At 41.2% G+C, this 23,878-nt stretch overlaps 1 protein-coding gene across 3 annotated transcripts in view; it reads right to left on the bottom strand.

Annotated features, from left to right (window-relative positions):
- Nucleotides 1-215: 215 nt before the first annotated feature.
- Nucleotides 216-23,878, bottom strand: part of sfmbt2 (Scm like with four mbt domains 2) — a 56,999-nt gene continuing 33,336 nt past the window's right edge. For 2 of the 3 annotated variants that reach the window (XM_047575120.1, XM_047575121.1), the window contains 16 exons: nt 20,169-20,257; nt 19,096-19,345; nt 18,422-18,519; nt 17,582-17,683; nt 15,504-15,734; nt 14,042-14,168; nt 13,769-13,882; nt 13,639-13,681; nt 11,957-12,024; nt 5,906-6,045; nt 5,350-5,459; nt 3,967-4,142; nt 3,650-3,819; nt 2,303-2,578; nt 1,306-1,428; nt 216-1,210 (listed from right to left, as the gene is read on the bottom strand). In XM_047575120.1, coding sequence (XP_047431076.1) covers nt 1,070-1,210; nt 1,306-1,428; nt 2,303-2,578; nt 3,650-3,819; nt 3,967-4,142; nt 5,350-5,459; nt 5,906-6,045; nt 11,957-12,024; nt 13,639-13,681; nt 13,769-13,882; nt 14,042-14,168; nt 15,504-15,734; nt 17,582-17,683; nt 18,422-18,519; nt 19,096-19,345; nt 20,169-20,257 — 2,258 coding nt within the window. In that variant the 3' untranslated portion in view covers nt 216-1,069. Of the gene's footprint in view, nt 1,211-1,305; nt 1,429-2,302; nt 2,579-3,559; nt 3,820-3,966; nt 4,143-5,349; nt 5,460-5,905; nt 6,046-11,956; nt 12,025-13,638; nt 13,682-13,768; nt 13,883-14,041; nt 14,169-15,503; nt 15,735-17,581; nt 17,684-18,421; nt 18,520-19,095; nt 19,346-20,168; nt 20,258-23,878 lie in introns of those variants that run through there. The other variant, XR_007111243.1, reaches the window with a different exon arrangement.

Here is a 23,878-nt window from a genome sequence, read left to right as displayed (position 1 = left end):
CTGAGATGTTCTTGTATTAGTGTAGCTGTCATCTTATCCTTTTTTTATCTAATTTAATCATAATCTGTAGCAAGTAATGAGCCACCAAAAGCTCCGTAAAACATAAGTGCTTCTAGAATTAGAATTAGCTTAATTAAAACGTACAGATTCAGTGTTTCTCTCACTAAAGTCAACTTTAAAAATCAGAAGTTGAAGGAAGACGTGAGACAAAAGCGTAAAAATCAATAGAAATTTATTTTCTTACTTATCAAAAATATCTGCAACACAATTGCATAGATGGACACAAAATAGCTTACATGATTGTAATATTACTGTAACAAGGAGGGCGTCATTCTCTCCACCAACACAATCTCTCAAGGTCTCTCTTTATTTTTTACCTCTCGGTGTGTGAATCTGAATAAAGGGTTTGGTGTCAGCAGAAAGGACTCGATACTGACTTCAAGATATAACTCATCAATTCTCTTCATCCAAATACTTCTTCCTCATCAACAACAAGGATAACAATAAATATTCCAAATATATTATTCTGGCTCCGTTAAATACTTTTCAAATATAATTATTTTCAGGACCAATTACGTCACAGCAAGTCGGGGAATAGTCTTCATAGTTGAGATTCTTTTTTTAACTTAAAACGCTATGATGCTCCTCTATCAAATAAACTGGAAAATAAAAGTAAGAAATAAAACAAACGTCTCTTCAGAAGTCAGTCCTCCGCTTCCCTAAACCATTTTTTCTCGCGGATCAGATGCGGATCCGCTTCTGTGTGTGGGGATGAATACATTTAATTTTTCTTGTGGCTGCCGCAGAAACATCTTCACGTGAAATGAATCCTTCAGCTTCTCGTAGGCGAACGTCCTCCTGTCGTTGTGCTTTTTCAAACGCAACCGGTCCAAAAAAAAAAACAACAACAAAAAAAAAAAACAAAAAACAGCAGTTTCTTCTTGTCGTTTGGAAAATCCACCAAAAAAACAGTTTTCCCCGAGGAGGAGGCAGCCGATCCGGCTCGTTTCCTCAGGGCTCCAGACGAAGGAGGGCGGGGGGGTGATGATGGTGGTGCGTTCACAGCCCTTCAGTTGGCGTATTGTCTGTAGAAGGCAACCTTGACGCGCTCTATCTGGTGACACAGTTTGATGGCGGGACCGAGCTTCAGGTCCATACACTCCTGGACCGTGGGCAGAGTCAGCAACAGCAGGGCCTGACCGTCGATGTCCTGCAGAGGAGACCACGGACAAGACATTTAATATCTAATCAGATAAAAAAAATAATAAAACGTCGCTGATTGAAGTTTATCGGCTGATGAATAACCTGCTCCTGGAAGATGTTGGCCAGAGATGCACAGTCGGTGGAATTAATGAACTGGACGACTTCGTCTACGCTCCACTCCAGAGGGTTCCTGTCCAAGACCAGCTGACCGTCCTCCTCCTCCACCTCAACACACACACACATTAATCACACACACATTAATCACAAACGCTGAGCCAGAGTTTATTATTTTTTTGGTAAATCACTGAGCTCTTCCAGGGTCTAGATCTCTTGGCTGATTTGTTCCCTGTGGTAGAAGATGAAGAATCTCACGCTGGAGGTGATTTAAGGTCGGGTATAGTTGAGCTTTTATCTGGTGCTGTTTGTGAAGTTATGTTTTTGAAGGCGTTTTGTGACGTGCAAGTTGAATTAAATGTTAATTTAAAAACTCTACATACAACTAAGACTGAGAAATAAATGAACCAATATATAATCCTCCTAATAAAACCAGTGGCGTGGGGTCAAAGACGCTACATTTCTCAGCTTTAAAAGAAGAAATGCGTGGTCAGATGTTGAATCTAATTCTTAGACAGACTTTAATGATCCACAAGGGAAATTAATTGGTCACAGCAGCTTAATCGTCACAAAGATATGAGCTGTTATGCAGCTGGATAGAATGTGGAATAAAAGAAGTTCTGTCGCGTTGAACAAGCTCCTCTGACCTTCTAATGTTTGCTGTAATAGGATGGGATGGATGGTCCATGATGGAGAAAAGTGTCCCTTGTTGCAGGTTCTGCATCTTTTAAGTCCAGACAAACTTTTGTCCTTAGACATTTTGAAGGTTCACTTCAATCCATGCAGGTGAAAGAGTGTCGGGGGCTAAGCTAATTAAAAACTACTTCCATTAGCATTATGGTACCTAGTGTTGGTATCCATCAATAGATTTAAGCTGCACTCAGACGTTTTAAATTGAGGCTGCACGAGTTTAAATCCTGGAAGCTAGAAGATCTGCCTCTGTGGTCCTAATGTTATGGCTGACCGCTGCCGCCTCCGGTCTCACCTGGACGTCCTGTCCTTTGGGCGGCTGATACTTGTTGTTGTTCTGGTTGAAGGCGGACAGCGAGCGCGTGGACCTCCTGCGTCCCCCGGGGACGTCCTGCAGCGCGGTGGCGTTCCCGGCGCTGACGGCGCGGCGCAGCGCGGCCGCCCGCCGAGGACGGCTGCTCGTCACCTCCACCGAGGAGGCGTCCGTCTGGTCCTCGCGGGGCTCAGAGCTGGTGCCTTCGCTGCCCGACTGCAGCGCCATCTCCTCATCCTCCTCCCCCTCGTCGCTGTCCTGCAGGGAAGGACGGAGGAACAGGAGCGTTAGTTTTTTGTTTCTGGGATTTCAGGAGGTCGAATTTAGAATAAAAACGTGTCTTTGAAGAGCAAAATCTGGGCTGATTTGTTTTATTAAAACCAAACAAAAAAAAAGATGGTAGATAAAGATCACTTTCATGATTGACTATTCTTAGTTAATCACTTTGTTGATTAGTTTGTAAAATGTCTCACTTCAAAATACGGAACGGATGAAAAACAGAAAACTTTCTTTCTGTGGTTTGTAACAGGTTTTAGTGCCAAACATTACACTGAAGAGGAGCAGAAAAGGAAGTAGCTTGCTGTAAATCTGTGGAGATTCTTCGTTGCTCAGGTCGGTTTCTGAATCTGAAAACTCTAAGTTCGGATCTGAAGACGCAAACGCGTCTAATTTTAGCTCCGTTGGTGGAAGTAAATAAAAATAATGAGTTGTAGTTGAGAGCAGCTCTTCAGTGATAAGATAATTCTCTGTGATTTATGAGTCAGACACAGGCCACTTTTTAATGACATGTGGAAACCTTCTCGTGACTGACGAGGACTAATGCACTTTAAGGTTTTTACGTCTGATGTGCGTCAGTGTCAGGTTGTTTTGTCGTTTACATTTGAAACTTCTTATTATTTATCTTATTATCGACAATCTGCTCCAATGAAGTTTGAGTTTTAACTCTTATGAACAGGAGGATGATTATGGAGACGTTTTGTTTGTTTGTATGAAGCTTCTGTTCATCAGTTAAAAACTCCTAAAAGCTCCTGGTTTTGTAACTTTTATCCTTTTTTTTTTTTAGATTCCTGCAGGTCTTTTCTCCTGGACTCAGACTTGATCCATAAACTCCCTGAACCAGCCACAACATTACGACCACAGTGACTCCCATGAAGAGCTACAGTGTGTTAAGGCCACACAACACTAGCACGGTGGTCATAATGTTATGGCTGACTGGGCGCCGACACCTACGTGACTTACTTAACTCAGGAAACACGCGTACGTGCCGTCTGTGTGAGTTTCCTGTCTTTAAGTGGGTTTGTTTCATGAGGTGAGTGGAAGCGTTTGAACCTGGGGGGAACCGGCCGGAGTGTAGTCGACAGCAGACGAGCGTCTCTTCTTCTGCACAAAGATAGCTTTCCTCTTCTTCCTGCGCCGCGTGGGCTTGGCCTGCTCTCCCTCCGCCGCCTCGTCTCCTCTGACCAGCTTCGGTAGCTTCCTCTTCTTCCCGTAGTAATAAGCTGCACAGCAGAACAACAATGCAGCAAAAAAAAAAACAAAAACAAAAGTTAGCCGCTCATCAGAGGCAATTATACACTGTGACTGCAGCTTTGACTTCATAGCTGTGGGCGCGGGGAAGTGACGCGTATAATTACGGGGGGACTCACTGTATTTGGTTTTGGTTTGGACGAAGCAGTTCTTCGGGCACTTGTCGGTGACGAGGACGGGGCTGAAGAGGTTGGGGCAGCACTGCAGCTTCGAACACACCTTCTGGCAGAAGTCTGGGATCTGGTCTGCCAGGCGCACGATGCGGATGGTGGAGCGATAGGTTTTCCCTTTGTATCTGGAGGGAAGGAGCAGAGAGAGGGATTAAACCTGATGATTGTCGCCTGCACAGGGAGGATGTGAAAGGTTGTAGTTGCACGAGGACAAAGGGTCAGTTTAGCAACATCTCATCTAATGACTTCAGTCTGGAGCGTTTATCCAGGAGCTGGTTTTCAGTTTCAGATTAGAAATTAAATCTCATTAGTTTTGTTTTTTCGTTTTAAAAACAAAACAAAATTAAAGCAGTAACAGTAACAGGGCTCTCGAGGTTTAATATTTATTAATAATAAAGAGGGAAAAAGAACAAAGAAAGAATAATTAATCAATCATTCGTGGACATTAGTTTAGTTTTTGTGAAAGCAATAGATAATTCTAACTTCCTAAATGTAAAAACCTTTTATATGATCAGAAGTTTGATCATATAATTTACAGAACTGAATTTTTTTTTTAATCCAGAGACAATAATTAAGGCTGTGATTGTGTCTTTTGAGTGTTTTATTTTCAGATTTAATAAAGAAATAAATTAAAACCGAACAACTGGTGCCTCTAATATCGTCCTCCACTACATAGTGACCTTTTCTTTTATTATTATTATTTCAAACTAAAATATGAAAACATGAGGGTTTAACTTCTTAAAATTGCGAGTGTTGCTCTACAATATGATAATAAATCACATATATTTAGGTTTTGGACTGTTTGCATGGTCTTTTTTTTTAAATCAGTACGTCAGTATGTTTATATGCAAAAAAAAAAAAAAAGAATAATTGCCTTAATCCGACTTTAACTGGACAACTGGGACAAGAATCACGTTCAGAAAGTCAAATTTTGAGTGTTAGAAAATAGATATTCTAAAAAAAAATGTCATCAGTTTATTAGATAAAATGAAGCTGAATTAACGCCCCTCCTCTCTGTCAGCTCGTCTTGACGTAGTGAACATAAACTGAATAAAGTGAATCCACTGACGAGGCAGATGCCTCCACCACAGGTGACTCACTACAAACTCTTTCTTTCTCTTTGCAGCTGCAGAAACGCGTCAGCTTTTGATTAGAAAACACAGAGCGAGCAGCCTGAAACTGTGGAATAATTTTAGTGGATGGAGGCACAGACCTACACGAGGCAACAAAAAAATCAAAAATCAATGGAGGGCAGCTACATGGACACATAGGAACGTAAGAGGAGGAGGAAACAAGAAACAAGCGCAGACTGAATTAGTATTTTCTCCTCACTTGGCTTTGAGGGTCTCCTCCTGGCAGTCCCAGCTCTGATCCTCCAGCTCCTGCAGCTCCTTCAGGACTCGGCCGGGCTTGTAGGCGGCGTTGATCAGCATGCTCAGCAGCTGGAGGCCGGCGCACAAAACAAAACACAACAAAACAAAACAAAACAATGAAATTAAAAGAATCAAAAAACTGTGGACAGGAGTTGCATCCTCGCACACAACGCAGGAAGTACGTTGCAACCGACGCGGTCTCTGGAGAAATTAAGAGTTGTGTTTTGCTGAGCGGTAGCGATGGTTGTGTACGTGTAAACACACTTGACTGACAGCTCCTCACATTAAAATGAAGGCGCTGCTGGGAAACTGCAGGTGGTTAACAAGACATCGCTGTCTAGTCCTCCATCTTTCACCTCCTCCCTCTTCCAGTCTCCGCCGGCTTCCCTCTCCCTTTGAACGTGGGTAACTCTTTGATTAAACCTGCGCCCCCCCGTCCCCCGTCCCCCGTCCCCCCCGTCCCCCCCGTCCCCCGTCCCCCCCCACCCACCCCGCTGACTCTGACATCAGCCCACCTCTTTGAGGACCAGTGTGCATTTTCCGGGTCCCACAGCCTGAGGCAGCTCCGCGATCCGTCCCTTGTTGAGGTAGGGTCCTGAGAAACAGCGGTGGTTGACGAAAATCTTGGAGCAGCAGTATCTTCCATTGGCTGAGCCTGAAGGAGACAGGAAAGACCACAAAAAGACACAAAAAAGACACAATTTAATACTAAAGAACAACCAGAATACAATGAATAAAACACATAGAGCAGGATCAACATAAATTAGATGTTTTTGGTTCTTGCAGAGTTCTTAAAGATGGCGTCTACTCTAAATTAATCAATATACTCACTGAAACAAAGTTTTAAAGTATTGTTTTATCTTAACCACCTGAAACCCAAGCATTTGGTTAGAATGCATCTTAATTTTGTTTGAAATAAGATTAAGATCTTTAGGTATTTTTATTATTAGTAGGAAGTAAGAAGTATAAAACATAAGCATCATCTTAGAACAGGAAGTAGTTTAAAAAAAACAAGAAAACATCACTGCGTATTACAATTTAAGTCCCTGATGTGTAACAAACTGTTAAAACTTTATTTTAATGCAAAAGCAGAATTGGAAACAATGAAATCCCAACGTCCTCAAACGAGTACTTGTGAATTTGTTAAATTTTCATGTAATTTCAAACTAAAAAAAGTTAATAAGAATAAATAAACAAGTGCATTGACCCTTCGCTACCACTACATGGCAGATAAAAGTGTCTCCTTATGAGGACAACAGGAAGAACAAGAAGAACATAAAAACATAAAACAATAAAACATAATGTCCCCGTATGAGGACGCCGGGTCTCAGGAGATTAAGACAGACCAAAAAAAAAAAGTCATTTTTCTACGTGTTTTAGATTCAGTAAATTCCGAGAAAACCATTTTAAAATACTGATGACTCATCAGATACTAGGGGGTGTGGCCTAATTGTGTGTCCAATGGGGTTTATTCTTGCCACTCCCCCCTCTCCCTCTGCCCCTGCTTTGGCTTTAAGCTTCAACATTTGTGTTTTATAACGGATGGAAATCAAGTTTTTGTAAATGTTTTTACTCACACACAGATACAGATAATAAAACTACACACAGTGTTTTGGTCTCAAATTTGCTTTAATCCTTTTGCAGTTTATTTGGGTGAAACGTGGCTGAGAAAACCTTTTAAAGGAAGTGGAGAAACCCATTTAAGAGGTAGATGAAGGGGGACTGGACTGGAAAAGCCTTAAGGTTTCCTTTAAATAGGATTTATTAGGTTAAAGATGATCTTTTTGTTCACTTAGTTTATGTTTAGTTTAGGTACAGTGGGGGAAATAAGTATTTGATCCCCTGCTGAATTTGTAAGTTTGCCCACTTCCATAGAAATGATCAGACTCTGGTTTTTATGGTTGTTTACTGGTTATGGGTATAGACAGAACATCAGTCGAAAATGCATAAAAAACACACAATCTAAAAGTTATAAATTGTTATGTATTTTATTAAGGGAAATAAGTATTTGATCCCCAAGCACAACACAAGTCAGTACTTTGTAGAGAAACCTTTGTTGGCAAGCACAGCGATGAGACGTTTCTTGTAGTTGGTCACCAGGTTTGCACACAGCGCAGGAGGGATTTTGGCCCATTCATCTTTACAGACAGTCTCTAAATCCTTCAAGTTTCTTGGCTGCCTCTTGGAAACTCGGAGCTTCAGCTCCCTCCACAGGTTTTCGATCGGGTTAAGGTCTGGAGACTGACTAGGCCACTCCATGACCTTAATATGCTTCTTCTTGAGCCACTCCTTTGTTGTCCTGGCAGTATGTTTTGGGTCATTGTCATGTTGGAAAACCCACCCACGAGGCATCTTCAGTGTTCTTGCTGAGGAGGAAGGTTTTTGTCCAAGATGTTACAGTACATGGCTGCATTCATTGGCTCCATAATGCGGTGAAGTTGCCCTGTACCCTTTGCTGAAAAACAGCCCCAAAACATGATGTTTCCACCTCCATGCTTAACCGTGGGTATGGTGTTCTTTGGGTCATACTCACGTTTTTTCATCCTCCAAACACGGCGGGTCGAGTTAATGCCAAATAGCTCAACTTTGGTTTCGTCAGACCACAGCACTTTCTCCCAAGCCTTCTCTGAGTCATTTAGATGTTCACTGGCAAACTTAAGGCGGGCCTGTACATGTGCCTTCTTGAGCAGGGGGACCTTGCGGGCACTGCAAGAGTTCAATCCATAACGGCGCAGTGTGTTGCCAACTGTTTTCTTGGTGACGGAGGTCCCAACTGCTTCCAGATCATTAACAAGCTCCTGCCGTGTTGTTTTAGGCTGCTCCCTCACCTTTCTCATCATCATCCTCACTCCATGAGGCGAGATTTTGCGGGGAGCTCCAGACCGAGGACAGTTGATGGTCCTTTTATGGGTCTTCCACTTGCGAATAATGGCACCAATAGTTGTCACCTTCTCACCAAGCCTTTTGCTGATGGTTTTGTAACCTATACCAGCCTTGTGCAGGTCTACAATCTTGTCCCTGACATCTTTTGACAGCTCTTTGGTCTTGCCCATGGTGCTGTAGAAGTTGGAATGTAAGAAACTGATTCTTAGAGCAGGTGTGCTTTATATACATGACGAGTTAAGATCAGGAGTATTGGTAATTAGTTGACTGAGCACAGCTGTGTGCCACATGCGCACCAGCCAATCTGTAGGAGCCTGAATTCTAAGTGAATTGTTGGGGATCAAATACTTATTTCCCTTAATAAAATACATAACAATTTATAACTTTTAGATTGTGTGTTTTTTATGCATTTTCGACTGATATTCTGTCTATACCCATAACCAGTAAACAACCATAAAAACCAGAGTCTGATCATTTCTATGGAAGTGGGCATCTTACAAATTCAGCAGGGGATCAAATACTTATTTCCCCCACTGTATATTAGCTGTTTTATGTTAATTGTTAGTCAAGTTTCCCTCTGTGTTTGTTCTGAACTCGTCCTAAGTCCTAAGTCTATATAACCCTTGTGTTGAAGCCTTTGGTTCCTTATTGTTTCATCTCGAGTCCTATTTTTCTGCATTTGTTGAAACTGTATTGAAATATGTATTTTTATTTTTTTTTGTAATTTTCCCTACTGTCTCAAGTCACTCAGCCCTTCTAGAATAAATATTCATGAGGCTGGTGTGGATTAAACAGTTACTTCTTATGCAGCTATATTTCCAGTTTTATCCCTGTAAGGAAATAATCCAACAAGTGTAATCAGATTTTATTTCAAAGGGCCGGTGCATTTCTGAGTAACCTGATCTTTATTTGAATATTTAGTGCATGTTTTCCTCCTTTCAAAGCCTTTAGAGGCCGTGTCTTATTTTATTGTTCTTGTATCATCAGTATGTGACTCCAGCCGTTTCACCTCGTAGGTGAATACAGAGTCAAACTGAGCCTCCGGTGCATCCTGTTCATGTGACCCCCTCCACCCTCCACCACCTCCACCACCACCACCCCCACCACCCCCCCACCTCCACAGCCTTGAAGAGATGAACTGAGGGTCGAGTGCAGCCCTGACTACCACCAGCACCTGGAACCGCACTGCCAGGAATGAATAGTAATTAGGTAAGTTGATGAATATGCATGAGCCAGTGGGCGATTTCTCTCTCTTTTTTTTTTTTTTTTCCTAAACCTCTTCTGGAAACGATACACTAAACAACATACGCTACATGTTGTTTACCCCCAACTACACCATGTATGCAGCGAGGTGAGAGGAGGATGTGGTGTTAATCTATTTTCTGCTCACAGATCATTTATCGATAAGACTTGTAGATAAAGGTTGGGCCACTGGAAACCTGGAAATAGACTTCAATCATTCTCTAAAAAAGTGTTTCCTACATTCTTTGTTTCACTCTTTCACACCGTCTGACTCAATTTGTGCATTAAACGTTTTAATCTTAAATCTAGCTGGGCCCACACTATTATGACGCATTAGGAAGTGAAAATGAAAGAGAAAGGAATTTGTCAGTCGTCGCTGCTTCAAGTGAACATTTAAATGTTTCAAAACCTGTTTCCTAATCTCCACTTTAATAATATAATATATAAATACGTGGTGGAAAAGATGAATATTCTTTAACTAGAGGTTAATGTTTATCATCCTGCGTTTTGGGCTCGCAGCATTTTGTTTGTCGGTGAACTTGTCTCATTCCAGCTGATAAAAAAACAAACATGACTCACATTAACACGTCAGCTCTCATATACGTATGTTTTTCCTTTTAGAGGAAAAACAAATCCCCCACCACCAAAGCAGGAAATAAAACTCAATAACGAACGATGCAAATTGTTTTGTCGTCTTCATTACAACCAGACACTCCTGTTATGTTTCTGGAACATTTCCAACTTGGTGCAAGTTTGCATTGACTGTTGTCAGGTGAGTGTAAATCAAGTTGTTGCTTCATTAACCAGGAGGAAGTTACCTATGTTCCACATATTTCTATAGACAAAAGGCAACGTTCCACGAGCCAGAGCCAAAGGTTTGACTTTGATCCCACGTTAAATAACAAGATAATCAGCTCAATATGGAAATACGACCTCCCGATAACCATGTAAACACTTGTAATCTGGTTGGAATAAACCTCCCTGAGCACGGTGGGGTGGACACGAGTGGAAGAAACACAACCAGATGTTGAAAAAGATGGAAAAAAAATAGATCGTAAATGTGGCTCCATCTTGGTCGACTCCTACTGAATCAAGCTGGAGACTTTATTCTCCACAGCAGCAGAGCTACTCTATTTTTTTTTGACACCTACATCTGGTGATTTTATGATTTATTAATATTCTTTAATTCATTACTCGGTGCTTTGTCGAGAGGGAAATCCCCTAATATCAATACTGAAAACAAAAGTAGACTGTCAGTGGTCCCTAAACGATTTTCAGAGTGGGCCACATCAACTATTCCTTTCTGGGGGGAGGAGGGGGGGCAGGAAATTATTCTCCTAAAGATGAGGAACATTAAATTCTCTGAACTGATCGTGTTTTGTTTCCGATTCCCCGTCAGTTTCTGCATTTTTCTGATGTTCCTCAATTAGCTCGTCTGAAGCAACCTTCAAAGTAAAGTCACAAGTAAAACGAGGGGTGAAGATGAGACACTTCTTTTTAAAATAAACATCTCATGACTTTTAGAAAAGCAGACTTGTTGTTGTTATAACCCTTTGTAAAACTTTGCCTCATTTGTTTTAAATGTGCAGTCGTGATAATGGGACATTTACAGTGTAAATGTCTGTAATGTTGATATATGTGGTGTTTTTTCTTAATTTTTCTTGTCTTTTGTATGTTTTTGTCCAGTTATTGGAATTTACTAGATGGAAATTAGCCGTATTGGCTATAATCTCTCGTATTTATGTGTAAACTTTCATTAATACGAAATGTCCCATTTTAAAAATAAAAAAAAAATCAATCAATCAAACTGGAAAAATGGCCACCGTTAAATGTGGATAGGAAAATTAAATTTTATAGAAATTGGCGAAGTTTAGAGGGATCGTTATTGACCAAATACTAGAGGTAGAGAAATAATAATTTTACCATCTTATAACAGTTCATTGTTCTGCTGAGAAACTTTTGGAGTTGGCTAAAAATCCATCCATAAGATCCATAAGACGAACACTAACCACACACCCTGTCACCAGTAGGGGTGAATATTGGCAACGATTTCACGATACGATACGTATCACGATACCTGAGTCACGATACGATACTTTATCGCGATATTATGATACTATAATACAATATTCTACATAGTTCACTGAGAAATTTTAAATGGAGCTTAAAATGGAAGATGACAAACAATATAAATCCAATTTACTGCACTTGTTCTGAAAAGGTGGTGGTGGAGGTGCAGAAGTTGTTCATGATGTTTCTTTTAAAATCGATATGGTATCGTAAGAAAAAGTATCCATATCAGCTGTTTTGGAGGCTCCAGGAAGACCTCCGCAATATTAGTAAGGCGGTCATAATGTTGTGCCTGATCGGTAACGGAGGACGAGTCTCCTCTTCTCAGCGGCTCGTTAGCATTAATTACAGCAGATAAATCGTTTGATTACCTGGATCCATGGGAACCGGCTGGCAGTGGTTGACGGGGGTCGTCTCCACGGGCTGGGACGGAGCCAACCTGCAGGAAGAGGCAATCAATCCGACCGGGCTAATCAATAAAATTATCCAACTGATCTAATCAAACAGGAAACAACATTCAGTCGATCAATCTGACACAACAGCCAGCAGAGGTTAGGAGCAGGTGTGGTGGAGAGAAGGAGGAGAAGGAGGAGAAGGAGTGGAGGTATTGACGGAGAGGATTCCCCCGAAGGTGAGAAATGGAATTAGTGGTGAGATGAGAGAGCTGACAAAGTGCTGCTCATATTTCTGCCGCTCTCCGGCCTCGTAGTCTCGGGGGCTGTAACGCTGCAACGTGTCATTTGTCAACAAAATCAATCAGCGCCCCGGGGGAAAAGGCAATTTCTGCTCTAAAAAGCCACGGTTTCAATTAATGGCTCCGAGTGACGGCGATGGGAGGGGAGGAAAAAGAAAAAAAAGGCCTGCGGGGTTTTTTTCTGAAGAAAACTATTTACTGAATCATTTCTGGCTCACAGGTGAAAAGACGGCAAACAGAAAGGCAGGAGTGGAACGGATGCCAGCTGTGGTTAGGTTACAACGATTTTATTTTCCATGCTACTGTAGCGTGGCCGTCTGGAAACAAACACGGGAGCAGCTTTTATGAGCGTCAACGTTCTCTCATTTTATCTAATCATCTAGTGCTTTTATTATGCACTATTAATCTGCAGAATTTATTCACGTTATACGACATGAGACCACCTGAAATCAACAAGTTTTTACTTCTAAACTCTCTGAATCTTATTTGAGCTGCAGCTTTCACGTTCACCTCTAGAGCATCTCTGGTTAAAATGAATAATTAATTAATAGTAATATACTAATCCATTATTATATTATTTCATCACAGATGTGGGAGGTTTTATTAAGTTTTAGGGTTTTTTATCAGCTAGAATAACCTAAAATCTCAATAAATTTGATAGAAAATCTAATAAATAAAATAAATGTTGTTTATTTTATTCATTTTTATTAAGAAAAAACGTTTATTCTGCTTCGTTTGCAAGATTTTCGTCTATTTTTCTGTGATAATTCTGGTGCAAACTGTAATTGAATCCACACTGGTCGACATGTTGCATGTTTGCATCATGTTGCGCAGCTTTGTGACAAACAACAACCCTGAAAAAAACGTAAATATTAAACGTAACTTAACACCAAACTAAAGTCACTCTATCCAACCCAGAATCTTCTCTACAGCGTCTGTATGTGTCACTAAAAACAAACGCTTTAAATGCACTGCTTTTAGTAATTTGTTGTTCAGCTTTTGTAGAACAAAAAAAATACATATACACCAATCAGCCATAACATTATGACCACACTTCCTTGTGTCGCTCTCCCTCCGAAACAGTCATGAGAGAAGTCATGGACATTCTGAGGGTGTCCTGTTTTCTTAGTGGAGGTCTTTGGGGCCTTAAAGTGTCATTGCTATGGGGTGGGGGGGGGTCTGGTCTGGTCTAGGTGGGGGCTACATGTCTAAGTAACATCCACATGAACCAATACCAGGTCCAAACGGTTTAAATGTTCTTTACTTCTCCTCTCAGTGGTCATAATGTTGTGGCTGATCGGTGCATTGCCTTATTGATTGAATTAATCTCAGTCAATAGTTGCAGATAAACTTTCTTACTGTTTCTCTGGCTGGACAACCGCTATTTTCTTCTGCTTCTGACCTGCAGACAAGAATTAAAGACACATTTTATGAAGACGTCACACACATTTATTTATATATTTATATTTATATTTACTTGTGTACGTACAGACAGGTTTGAGTGGAGGGGTCAGAGGGAAACCGTTGGCCTCGCACCAGCCGACAGGGAAGATGTCCATGGACTCGACATCCACGATGCACTCTGACAGCGGCTTCGCCACACCTGGAGAACGAGGAGGAGGAGGAGGAGGAGGAGGAGGAGGAGGAGGTGGGAGCTGTCACACACATACGACTGTGTTTTTTTTTTTTTTTAGATTCACTCTGAGACGCAGCAGGAACCCTGTGACACTTAATCCACACACACACACACAAAGGTCTGTACCTTCCAGCCGGAGCCACAGCAGGCGTCCTCTGACCTGTGTGATCTGAGCCACGCACACCTCCACCGGCCGGTGAGGGTTCACCGCCTCCAGCCACATGTCCTTGGCAAAGCCTCTGCTCTGCCATGTCTGAACACACACACAGAGACAGAGCTCAGGGGTTATTTTACATTCGGGCCGGGACGATCCAGCCGTGGAAAACCCAAAGCCAGCCTCAGATTACAACACGTTCAACTCATTTAAGTCTTATTTTCTCCTTTCTGAGCTGCAGAAACAGTGATTTTACGGGTTCACTGACGCTGGCAGTTTGGGTCGAATGGAAACAGCAAAACCAGAAATCTGACATTTAGAAAAGATCGATCAGCGCTGGAGGGGCTTTAACACCTGGATCAGTTTTATAACTAAAGAAATATTAGTTTATGTGATGCACAGCTACGTTTTTAGAAGTTTGATGTTTGTATTTAGCTTCTTTTTGTACATTTTACATATTATTGGTCAGAATTTTGTTTATTTTTGACGTAGTTTTGACACAAACTTACATTTCTTTTCGTGCAATTTTGAGGAGTAAAGTGAAAGATGGAATCTGCAGCTTTCAGGAGATAGAGTCAAACTTTAACCCTCTGGACTTCAGATTATAATCAACAGTTAACACTGTCGCCTTGTTTGGTTTCATTCTTTTCAGCTCAACTTCACATGTGTCATTTTACAATTATTTTTTCATTTTGACAAACTGCATGAACACATTGGACCTAAAACCACATTAAAACCATCAAATCCCAGTAGGAAAAAGTAAGATTTTTCTCTGTGAAAACCACAAACATGTTTAACAAACCAAATTTCTAACTTAGAATGTAAATCTAAAGTGTAAACTTCAAAACCTTATGTACAAATTTACAATAACAATAAAGCTATTTAAATGCAGGAAACTACTTACAACCATTTACAAAACTATCAGGTGTAATAAATAATAATAATACTAATAATAGTAATAATAAGTAATAATATCTAAAGTCCTAAATTTCTGGCTTCTTTCTCTTTTCCTTTTGCATTTTTCCACCAATAAGAAAAGGCAGATGTCATGTTTTTATTTATTTATTATTGCTTTCTAGCATTTGAAGCTAGCTTGCGTTCTCCACTTGCTAGCGTTTTGCTTCCAGATGTGCAACAACATGACGGCAATATTCAGGAAAACATGTGGCGTAAATTATTTCTAATACGTCCAGTTTTACTTTGTTGATCAACACAATTTAAAAACTGGTCTATAGGTTCAAGTTAGCACCTTCTACAGAAGCTGAAACAGAGATTCAGTGAATGAAGCTGCGTCTTTCTGCTACGTCGTCTTAAACTGGTCGTGTGATTTTGTTGCACCACAGGCTTAAACTTTGAATTCTGCAAAAAGCCCTAAACTTCAGACAAAATATCGGATCAAATCCCTCAAACTCCGTCCGTTCACCCGGCTCTTACATCAGGAAAGCAGGCGTCGGGAGCCGCCTCGGTCCCGCTGTGTTTCAGGTAGTCGGCCCAGTCGAAGTCCTGACCCTCGTAGCCTCCGGGCCTCTCCAGGCTCACGCCGTTCTTCAGGCACCACTGCACGGGCAGGATCCCCGGGGAGCTGCCGTGACACACCACAAACCGGGGCTTCGCGTCCACAGAGAGGTCGTCCAGGCCGACCTGGAAGTAGAACTCGTTGTAGACCTGAAACAGACACGGTTAACATCTTTTTTAACACTTAAAGCTGATACAGACACAAATCTGTTTTCGTGTTTCTGCATTAGACACAAACAAAACTAAATCCTTGACAGTTTCAATGTGTCAGTTCCCAACATCGTCAGTATCAAAGTCAATAAATAACAGAGAATATGTTCCAACATGTGAACAAAAAATAAATGAACCATCACATCATCACATTTATATTTAGTCCTCGTGCCATTAGCAGCAGTGGAGCTCTAATCCTGGCTGCCATGTTCCCCACGAGCCTTTCGTTCTTCTTCAGTTACTACTTTTAATTCTTCTAAATTCTTTGGTTTGCGCTTTGAAACAGACCTTTTAATAATCCAGTACTGGCCCTGGATGTGCGGCAGTGACTTGTTGAAACATCCAGTTTAAACGTTTGTGTCTCTGAAGAACTTTCAGATGTACTGTCTCTATATAAACACGAAGCATGACAACAAAAAATGTGTCCTTTAATAAAAAAGCCTTCATCAGTGGATCCCTGGCACCAACATGACCCAACATTTCTCATGTATTTTTATTGGACCAATCAATTTTAAGTTTTTAATGGCTGTTCTAGGATTTGTTGCATTCGAAGACCTAAGAGTGATTCTTAATGCAGTATTTCACAAATGCACGGGGTGTCTGAAAACCGTTTTCCACCACTGTACGTAAGAAAAAGAAAAGCTATATCCAGGCTTTGAAATTTTAAGAAAATCCCAATATTTTCAACTTGGTTGTCAGAAAATCTGATTCTTCTGAAACTAAAATAATGAGCTGAAATTTCTCTTTTCTCTGTGATTATTTGTAACTCGTGAATCACAGAACAAAAATTGACTAACGACAACTTTATTCCAAAATAAATAAATAAATAAAAATACAGGGCATCTGTTCATCACATGGTCACTTATTTCAATCTTAAGTCCTATTCACATGGGACTAGTTTTAACTGGGGACCCTGGTAATTTCTAATAATGTCGGAGGTCATCTATGATCATAATCCCGTGCAAATCGTCCATGTCTGTGATTTGTCAAGTAAAAATTACACCACAAATCACTTGAATTTTTACTTTTTCGAAAATTTTGTTGATTGCAGCTTTTTTTGTGCCTCTTGTCTCTCAAGAATTATAAAAGATGTGCTATAATTCAAAGTTTGGACAGATGTTTCGATTTCAAAGTCGAGATGTCGCCGAACTATTCGCCCGTTTAGACCAAGGATCGAATCATTAAATCGATCATTAATGTGTTCATCAGCAAAGGTGGAGCTGATTTAAATACTGACAGATCGTTGGTCACTTCTTCCCTGGGATAAATAGTATCAAAAATATGTTTTTATCATCCATTATAATATACAGAGTAATTAAAACTATCTCTGATGCAGTGGAGTGGATGGGAAGTAGCAGAGCCATAAAAACAGAACGTGAGTTAGAGTAAAACACAGAGTTTGTTTATCCCATTTGAATGCGCCACAAGGAAAAACACAAACGTAAGAGGTAATATTTGAATCACAGGACGCCCTCAGGTAAAACTAATCCCGTGCAAATGGGGCTTTAGAGTAAGGAAACAACATGAACCGTGTTAAAAGCAGAAAAACCAACATCACTGGGACAGACACCGGATCAAATATGCAGGAAAGGAAAGTCCACTTCCCTCAGGCTCTAATGTGGACTCTAGTTAGTGGAATCCAGAAAACACAAGCAACAAGGCCACCTCCCTGGAAAAAGCATGCTAAAAATGCGATGCCACGGCATCTGAATAATACGGCAGCTGAAGAATGCTCAGGGAGGAGTCGGCTGGATGCAGACACGTTCGTGGGTCTGAATGTGACTCACCTTGGTGACAGAAACGGGGCAGATCTGGAGCTGCTCCCACGGAGAAACCATCTCCAGCTTCATGCCGGCCTTGAACGAGTGCTTGGGCAGGTCTACGTGGTCCTGACACAGTAAAGTCGAGATTTCAGATGAATGTTTGCTCCACTTTTTCATAACGTAAGACCATGTAGGTCATGCAAACCCTGCTGGGTGGCAGTGTGGTGATGAATGAGGAGCTCAGTCAGGCTTCATTCAGGCTGATCCAAGTTACAATCAGAGAGTTTTTTTTCCCCTAGCGTCTAAATCTTGATAAAGTTTGCGTAATTTGTGTGTTTGTTTGGCTGATCTTTGTCTATTTGCGTCAAACTGACTGGAAACTTAAACCCATAACTTCCTGCATGACAGAGTTTTTGTTGGGTTGACTAAATACCTGCTTTACCAGGGAGTTTAGATACTAAACACTTTCCTTTCTGTTTTGATTTAACTGCTCTCACCAGTCAAACCTGTAACAATTAAAAAATTTTCTTTAAATCAGCTCCGGTTGAAACGTGAGATCCTTTATTTAGCAGGTCTTTCTAGTAATTTTACATAGAAATTTGGCAGCAAACAATTCTCATTAACTGCAGCTATTACCTGATTTTAAATTGTTGCTGAACATGCAAACAGATTTTCAAAATCATTTTATTTAACAATTAGGACGCTTAGTTTCGTCCTTTCCAGGAAACATCTTGGTGTTTTATCATTTGTTTCATGGCTTCGTGTGATAAAGTAGCTGTTAGCGCTGGAGTCTGGCCGGCGTCCAGCTCCATACGGGAAGGAAAAAGCAGAAAGTAGTTTCTGTGAAGTACTACAGCGACTCACTTTGAACACCTCCAGCGGTAGCGGACTCTTCTGTCCGTCCAGCTGAGCGTCCTCCAGGGCCTGCTGCCAGTCGGGGGCGCTCTTTAGAGACCTGAGCTCTGAGCCAAGGAGACAAAAGACACCAACAATTAGTTTGTTTTTTGTAATAATAAAAATAATAGGCAGGAAATAGCATGTTCCAAATTGACGCCTAATTCTGAACATTGTTTGACAATACACAACCTAGAGGTTTTTACAACAGCAGCTGTATTAAAAGTTGTGGCTTGTCCCTTTAAATCTCTCTTTTTTTTTTGCCAATAATTAAGCCTGGCGCTTATTATTTAACTAATATTTATGCTAAAATACCGAAAGTCAACAATGGCATTTGATTACACTGTTGTTTTCTTGCTCTTATGCGATAATAAATTGACCATTTCTGGGAAAACCAAGCGATCTGCCAAACATTAACCTCAAAACTAGTAAAAGATTAATCAAGACAAACACTAAGGAGAGAGCGTCATATTATTTTACAGCCCCTAATATTGTTTTATGTGTAAGGTAGCGTGTTATTGCTAAAGTCAATGTTTCAAATATGGAAATAAAAGGAAGGTCAAACTAGAATAATATTTAGACATAATTAATCGTAATAATAGTCTGACTGTGAATGAAAAGGTGCAAACAGGTGAGACTTTTACCTGTCGGCGGCTCTAAGACGAAGCAGTTTTCCAGGGCCCAGCCCAGGGGGCGGAGCCTGACGTCCAGGTAGAAGAGCCAGGTGTCCTGAGCCTGGTGGTCTTCGCAGAGACCGGCGTGTCGCAGGCGGAGCCTCCCTCCCACGTTCTGGAGGACCCTCACGGGCCAGTAGAGAAAAGGGTCCGAGACGTCCTGGAGCTCCAGCACGGAGCCCTCGACGATGAGGTCCACCGTGTTCTTCCCCCGCAGAGGCTGAAACGAGAAAAACACTGCTGTGAAAACAGATCAGTGGCTTATTGATCCGGGGAAACCTCAGTGGGAAGAGGTCGCGTTTGTTAAATTTACAGTAAGAGTGGTGGTAATGGAGGAAGAACTAACAGCCTCCAAAAAAAAAAAAAACGAGACAAAAACACTCATTTATAAGGTGCCAGGTTTAGTTTAAAGCCTTTTTTTTTTAACTAATGCCATGTTTATCATGTTGTTTCTTTTGTGTGGGATTATATTTTCCTACTCAACACAGTCATTTGAGATAGAAAGAGATTAGAGAGGAGGAATACAAGGTTACAGTCATTTATTCTCTGTGTGGTGTCTACACCGAATTAGAGTTTACAACTTAATTGTTTTAAAGCCGCCATTAGATTAAACGTGAGTGTTGTTATATGATGCATCTTTACCTTTACACCGTTATGTGAAGAAAACAAAAAAATATTTAAAAATGTAGCTGACTCATCCAGCACTAGGGGGCGTGTCCTAACTTTACATCCTTCACATTAAAAGCGTCGCGTGCTCAGGCCGTAGGAGCCGGTCAGTCTGGAGATATTTTAGGAAAAAAGGGCGACGTCCACATTTAAATTTACAGGAAACGTGTAGATACGCAAAACCAAATGTCGCTGCGCAGCTGTTTTGTGGGTTTTTTTTTTTACGGACGGTATCGTAGTACAGAAGTAAAAATTAAATATATTCTTCCTTGTTTGCTCGTGCATTTCCTCTATTTTATAACATTACAAAGAGTGCTTTAAAAATTCTGTCTTTAATAAGACTTAACCACAACATTAGGCGATTAAAATCCACCCACCCCCTCCAGCAGGTTGGCCGGTGCCGTCCTGGAGCCGGTCAGGTCCTGGATGAGGAACTCGGTCCAGTCGCTGTATTTCTCTCTAATGGCTGCAAAGAGACAAAGTGAAAAAACATGAATCCAACACTGAAAAAAAAACAAACAAACACAAAACTAAACATGCAGGCAACTCAGGAGAGGAAAGGGAGCACACTGTGACGTTCTCGTGTTTTGTTCAATTATTAAAAGTGGAGCACCGGAGATCGACATGCATGAGTAGGTGCATGCACACGATGCACGAGGAAACACAAATGTCTCGATGCGGATGCAGATTTCTCATCAAATCTGAGGACGTGTAACCGTTTTAAGGCAAATTAAGCAAGTTTATGCAAAAGAAAAGCCTCAATAATAATAAATAATGATAATAATAAAAATTCCATTCAGATTTATGACTAAGGTTCAGATGTTCACAGTGTTTGCATGAATGAAAGACGCTGACTAATACTGAAAGTTGTCATTTTGGTATTAATGTGCAAAATGACGGGTGCAGAAATTTGCCTTTTGACTTTGTGGAGCTGCAGTCGCTGTTTCTCTGCACAAATCAGTTTTAAAGACACCACAGCCGCCGATTCACGTCAGGTTCGAGACCGCAAGTGAGAGTGGGACAAGTCGGAACTGAAGACGTCAGATTCCGAGTGACATTTAAAGGCAGATACAGTACGTGGAACAAACGAGGGAAAGAGACGTTATCACATTAGCTTAACTGAAACTTCCCCCAAAATGCCCAGTGTCATTTTCAAGTTGTGGTTTTTTCGTTAGTCAAAATGAGATCAGATTGAAACCAATCCGACCGGGGGAATTTACGCTGGTGTACGTTAAATGTAAAAAGACACTTTATATGGTTTCGTTTTCCAACATTTATGGAGCAGGTTTGGGCCTCGTAACAGACGACGCAGCCATCGTAACCTTCATGACGGAGGGATTTATTGTGGAGCTGCAGTTGATTGCATTCATTTAAACAATTAACCGGCAGCGGAGCGTAGCAGGAGAGCGGAGGAAGTGTCAGTCAAGTGCAGCTTGTGTGTATGAAAATAGGTTTAATCAAGATAAGTGAGAACACCTGAGTAGGTTTTACTATATTATGCCTGGTGCTTAAAGAGTTATTCAGTGGCTCCCTTTCGTTTCCTCCTCATTCTTCTTTTCACTTTCTATTACTGGTGGAATTATTCTGAGCTGTCGTCACCACAAATCACCCTGTTCTGGTGAACTGGAGTGTTTTCCTTTTTTTTTTTTCTTTTTCTTTTTGGTTAGCTGAGAAAAAAAAAAAAAAGAAAATGCTATTTTTGGAAGCGGAGGATGAGAAATCCAGCTGAAAGTTTTAAAAAACGAATCTGCCCTCGGATGTTTTGGATGGATCGTAATGGGGAAACATGCGCGGCTAAACCATGTCAAAAAAAAAAAACCGCAGTAAAACAAACATAAAACGCTTATTTGCTGCAGAGATAACTTGTTTATTACGGGTCAGGTTTTTTGGAAAAGTCACATTTTAAAATGTCAACTGGAAATAACTCATAAAAAGTTTTCAGATGTTTCCGCAGCGAATTAAACAAGAAGGATGTGAGCAAACATGCAGAAAGAAAAAGTTACTACAATTATTATTATAATTTTCCTACTGAGCTCATTATCTATTTACACTCACTGGCCACTTTATTAGGTACACCCTGCTAGTAAAAGGCTCTTTTTCCTTCAGAACTGCCTTAATTCTTGGTGTCATACTTTCAACGAGGTGTTTTTTGGAATCATTCCTCAGAGATTTTGGTTCATATTGACGTGGGATGAGAATCTCCCGTTCCACCACATCCCAAAGGGGAAAAATTGGATTGAGATCTGGTGACTGTGGAGGCCGTTGGAGAATCATTGTCAGTTTGAGTTTGAGCTTTGTGACATGGTGCATTATCCTGCTGGAAGTAGCCGTCAGAAGATGGTTCACTGTGGACATAAAGGGATGGACATGGTTGAGGCATTTAAACCATGACCCCCCCACTATTACACCCCCACCAGCAGCCTGAACCATTGGTATAAGCCAGGATGGATCCATGCTTTCATGTTGTTTACGCCAGATTCTGACCCTGAAATCCAAATGTCTCAGCTGAAATCGAGTCTCCTCAGATCAGGCAACATTTTTCCAACCTTCTGTTGTGAACTGTAGTCTGAGTTTCCTGTTCTTATCTGACAGGAGTGGCCCCTGGTGTGGTCTTCTGCTGCTGTAGTCCATCTTCTCATCTTCTTCACGGTTCAGAGATGTTATTCTACATTCTTTGGTTGGAACCAGTTGGTTATTTGAGTTACTGTTGCCTTTCTATCATCTCCAACCAGTCTGCACATTCTCCTCTGACCTCTCACATCAACAAGGCATTTTTTGTCCAAACAGCTGGATATTTTCTGTTTTTTGGACCGTTCTCTGTTAAACCCTAGAGATGGTTGTGTGTGAAAATCCCAGTAGATCAGCAGTTTCCAACCAGACCACGTTCAAATTCTCTTTGTTCCTCATTCTGACGCTCGGTTTGACCACCTCTACACGACTAAATGCATTGAATTGCAGCCTCATTATTGGCTGATCAGCTCTTTGTGTCAACAACTTATTAATTTGCACGATAGAATTTGATCTGATTTGAATCCTCTTGTCACACACAAAGTCAAAAACATTAAAGACAAGTTTAAGTATTTAGATCCAGACTGATGTTAACCTGGCTGCAGCGCTGGTTAACCATGTGGAGACCGACTTCTCGTGTCTGTCTGTGGAGGTGAATCCCCCTCAGAGTCACCACAACACAGACAGACGTGTCTCAAACCAGGTGGACCAGACCTCGAAGCTAAAAAGCTCAGTTCCACCCAATTTGCATGTGTTTTTGGTGCGAGCTTCCGGCTTCCCATAATGCAGCAGTCGTGTTAGATAATGTCTGCTTTGCTTTTCATTTGCTTTCTAACCTCGATATCGGCTTCCTTCTTAATCATTTCCTCTCATTTCTGTTCTCAACGCGCAGAGGAATTTGAGGAAGAAGCTGATGTTTTCCTGTTAGTGACTTACACGTAAAAAGAAAAAGAAAAACGACATAGACGCTTGATAGAGTCACTGAAACGTTGCCAAATGAGTCACGGTTGCAGAATGAGTGCGACGCGCTGTGAGAACCGACATTCCCTGCAGCACTGATTAGCATCAGGCTGAAGTTAGAAAGAAGTATCGTCCATTTGCTGAAGCAGGCTGTTAATGAAAATGAAAATGAGTTCTGGAGTCGGGTTGCTTGTCCCTGTGAGGCGCCCTCATTAGGACGACACGGTTTTATTTTATCTCTAACACAGAAACGACGGGAAAACTTTTTATTCGTGTTTTTTCATGTCCATCACAATGGACTCCGGGCGTAAAATAAGGCAGATTTTTCCACATTATAATTATTAATAAGGTTTGACCTGAACAGCTGGATCTTAGACAGATGTATCACAGCTTGGGTAGGGAAGGGCAGTGAAGGCATCACCGGGAAAACCCGGGGCCACGTGGGAAGAGAGGGAGACGCTGCGACACAATCTGAACATGAAGCACATGAACTTAATGGAGGTTAAGTAAGAAAAAATAAATAAATAAATAACGTCCATCCCAGCTTCCCCGTATATTGAGGCTCAATAGCAAAGTGGAGAAAGACGAGGGCTCTGATCGCTCCTGAACTAGTCATTGT

The sequence above is a fragment of the Mugil cephalus genome, chromosome 22 (genome assembly GCF_022458985.1).
Source record: "Mugil cephalus isolate CIBA_MC_2020 chromosome 22, CIBA_Mcephalus_1.1, whole genome shotgun sequence".
Taxonomy (NCBI): Eukaryota; Metazoa; Chordata; class Actinopteri; order Mugiliformes; family Mugilidae; genus Mugil; species Mugil cephalus.
The sequence above is the reverse complement of the archived record's forward strand: the minus strand, read 5'-3'. Positions and strand labels throughout refer to the sequence as shown.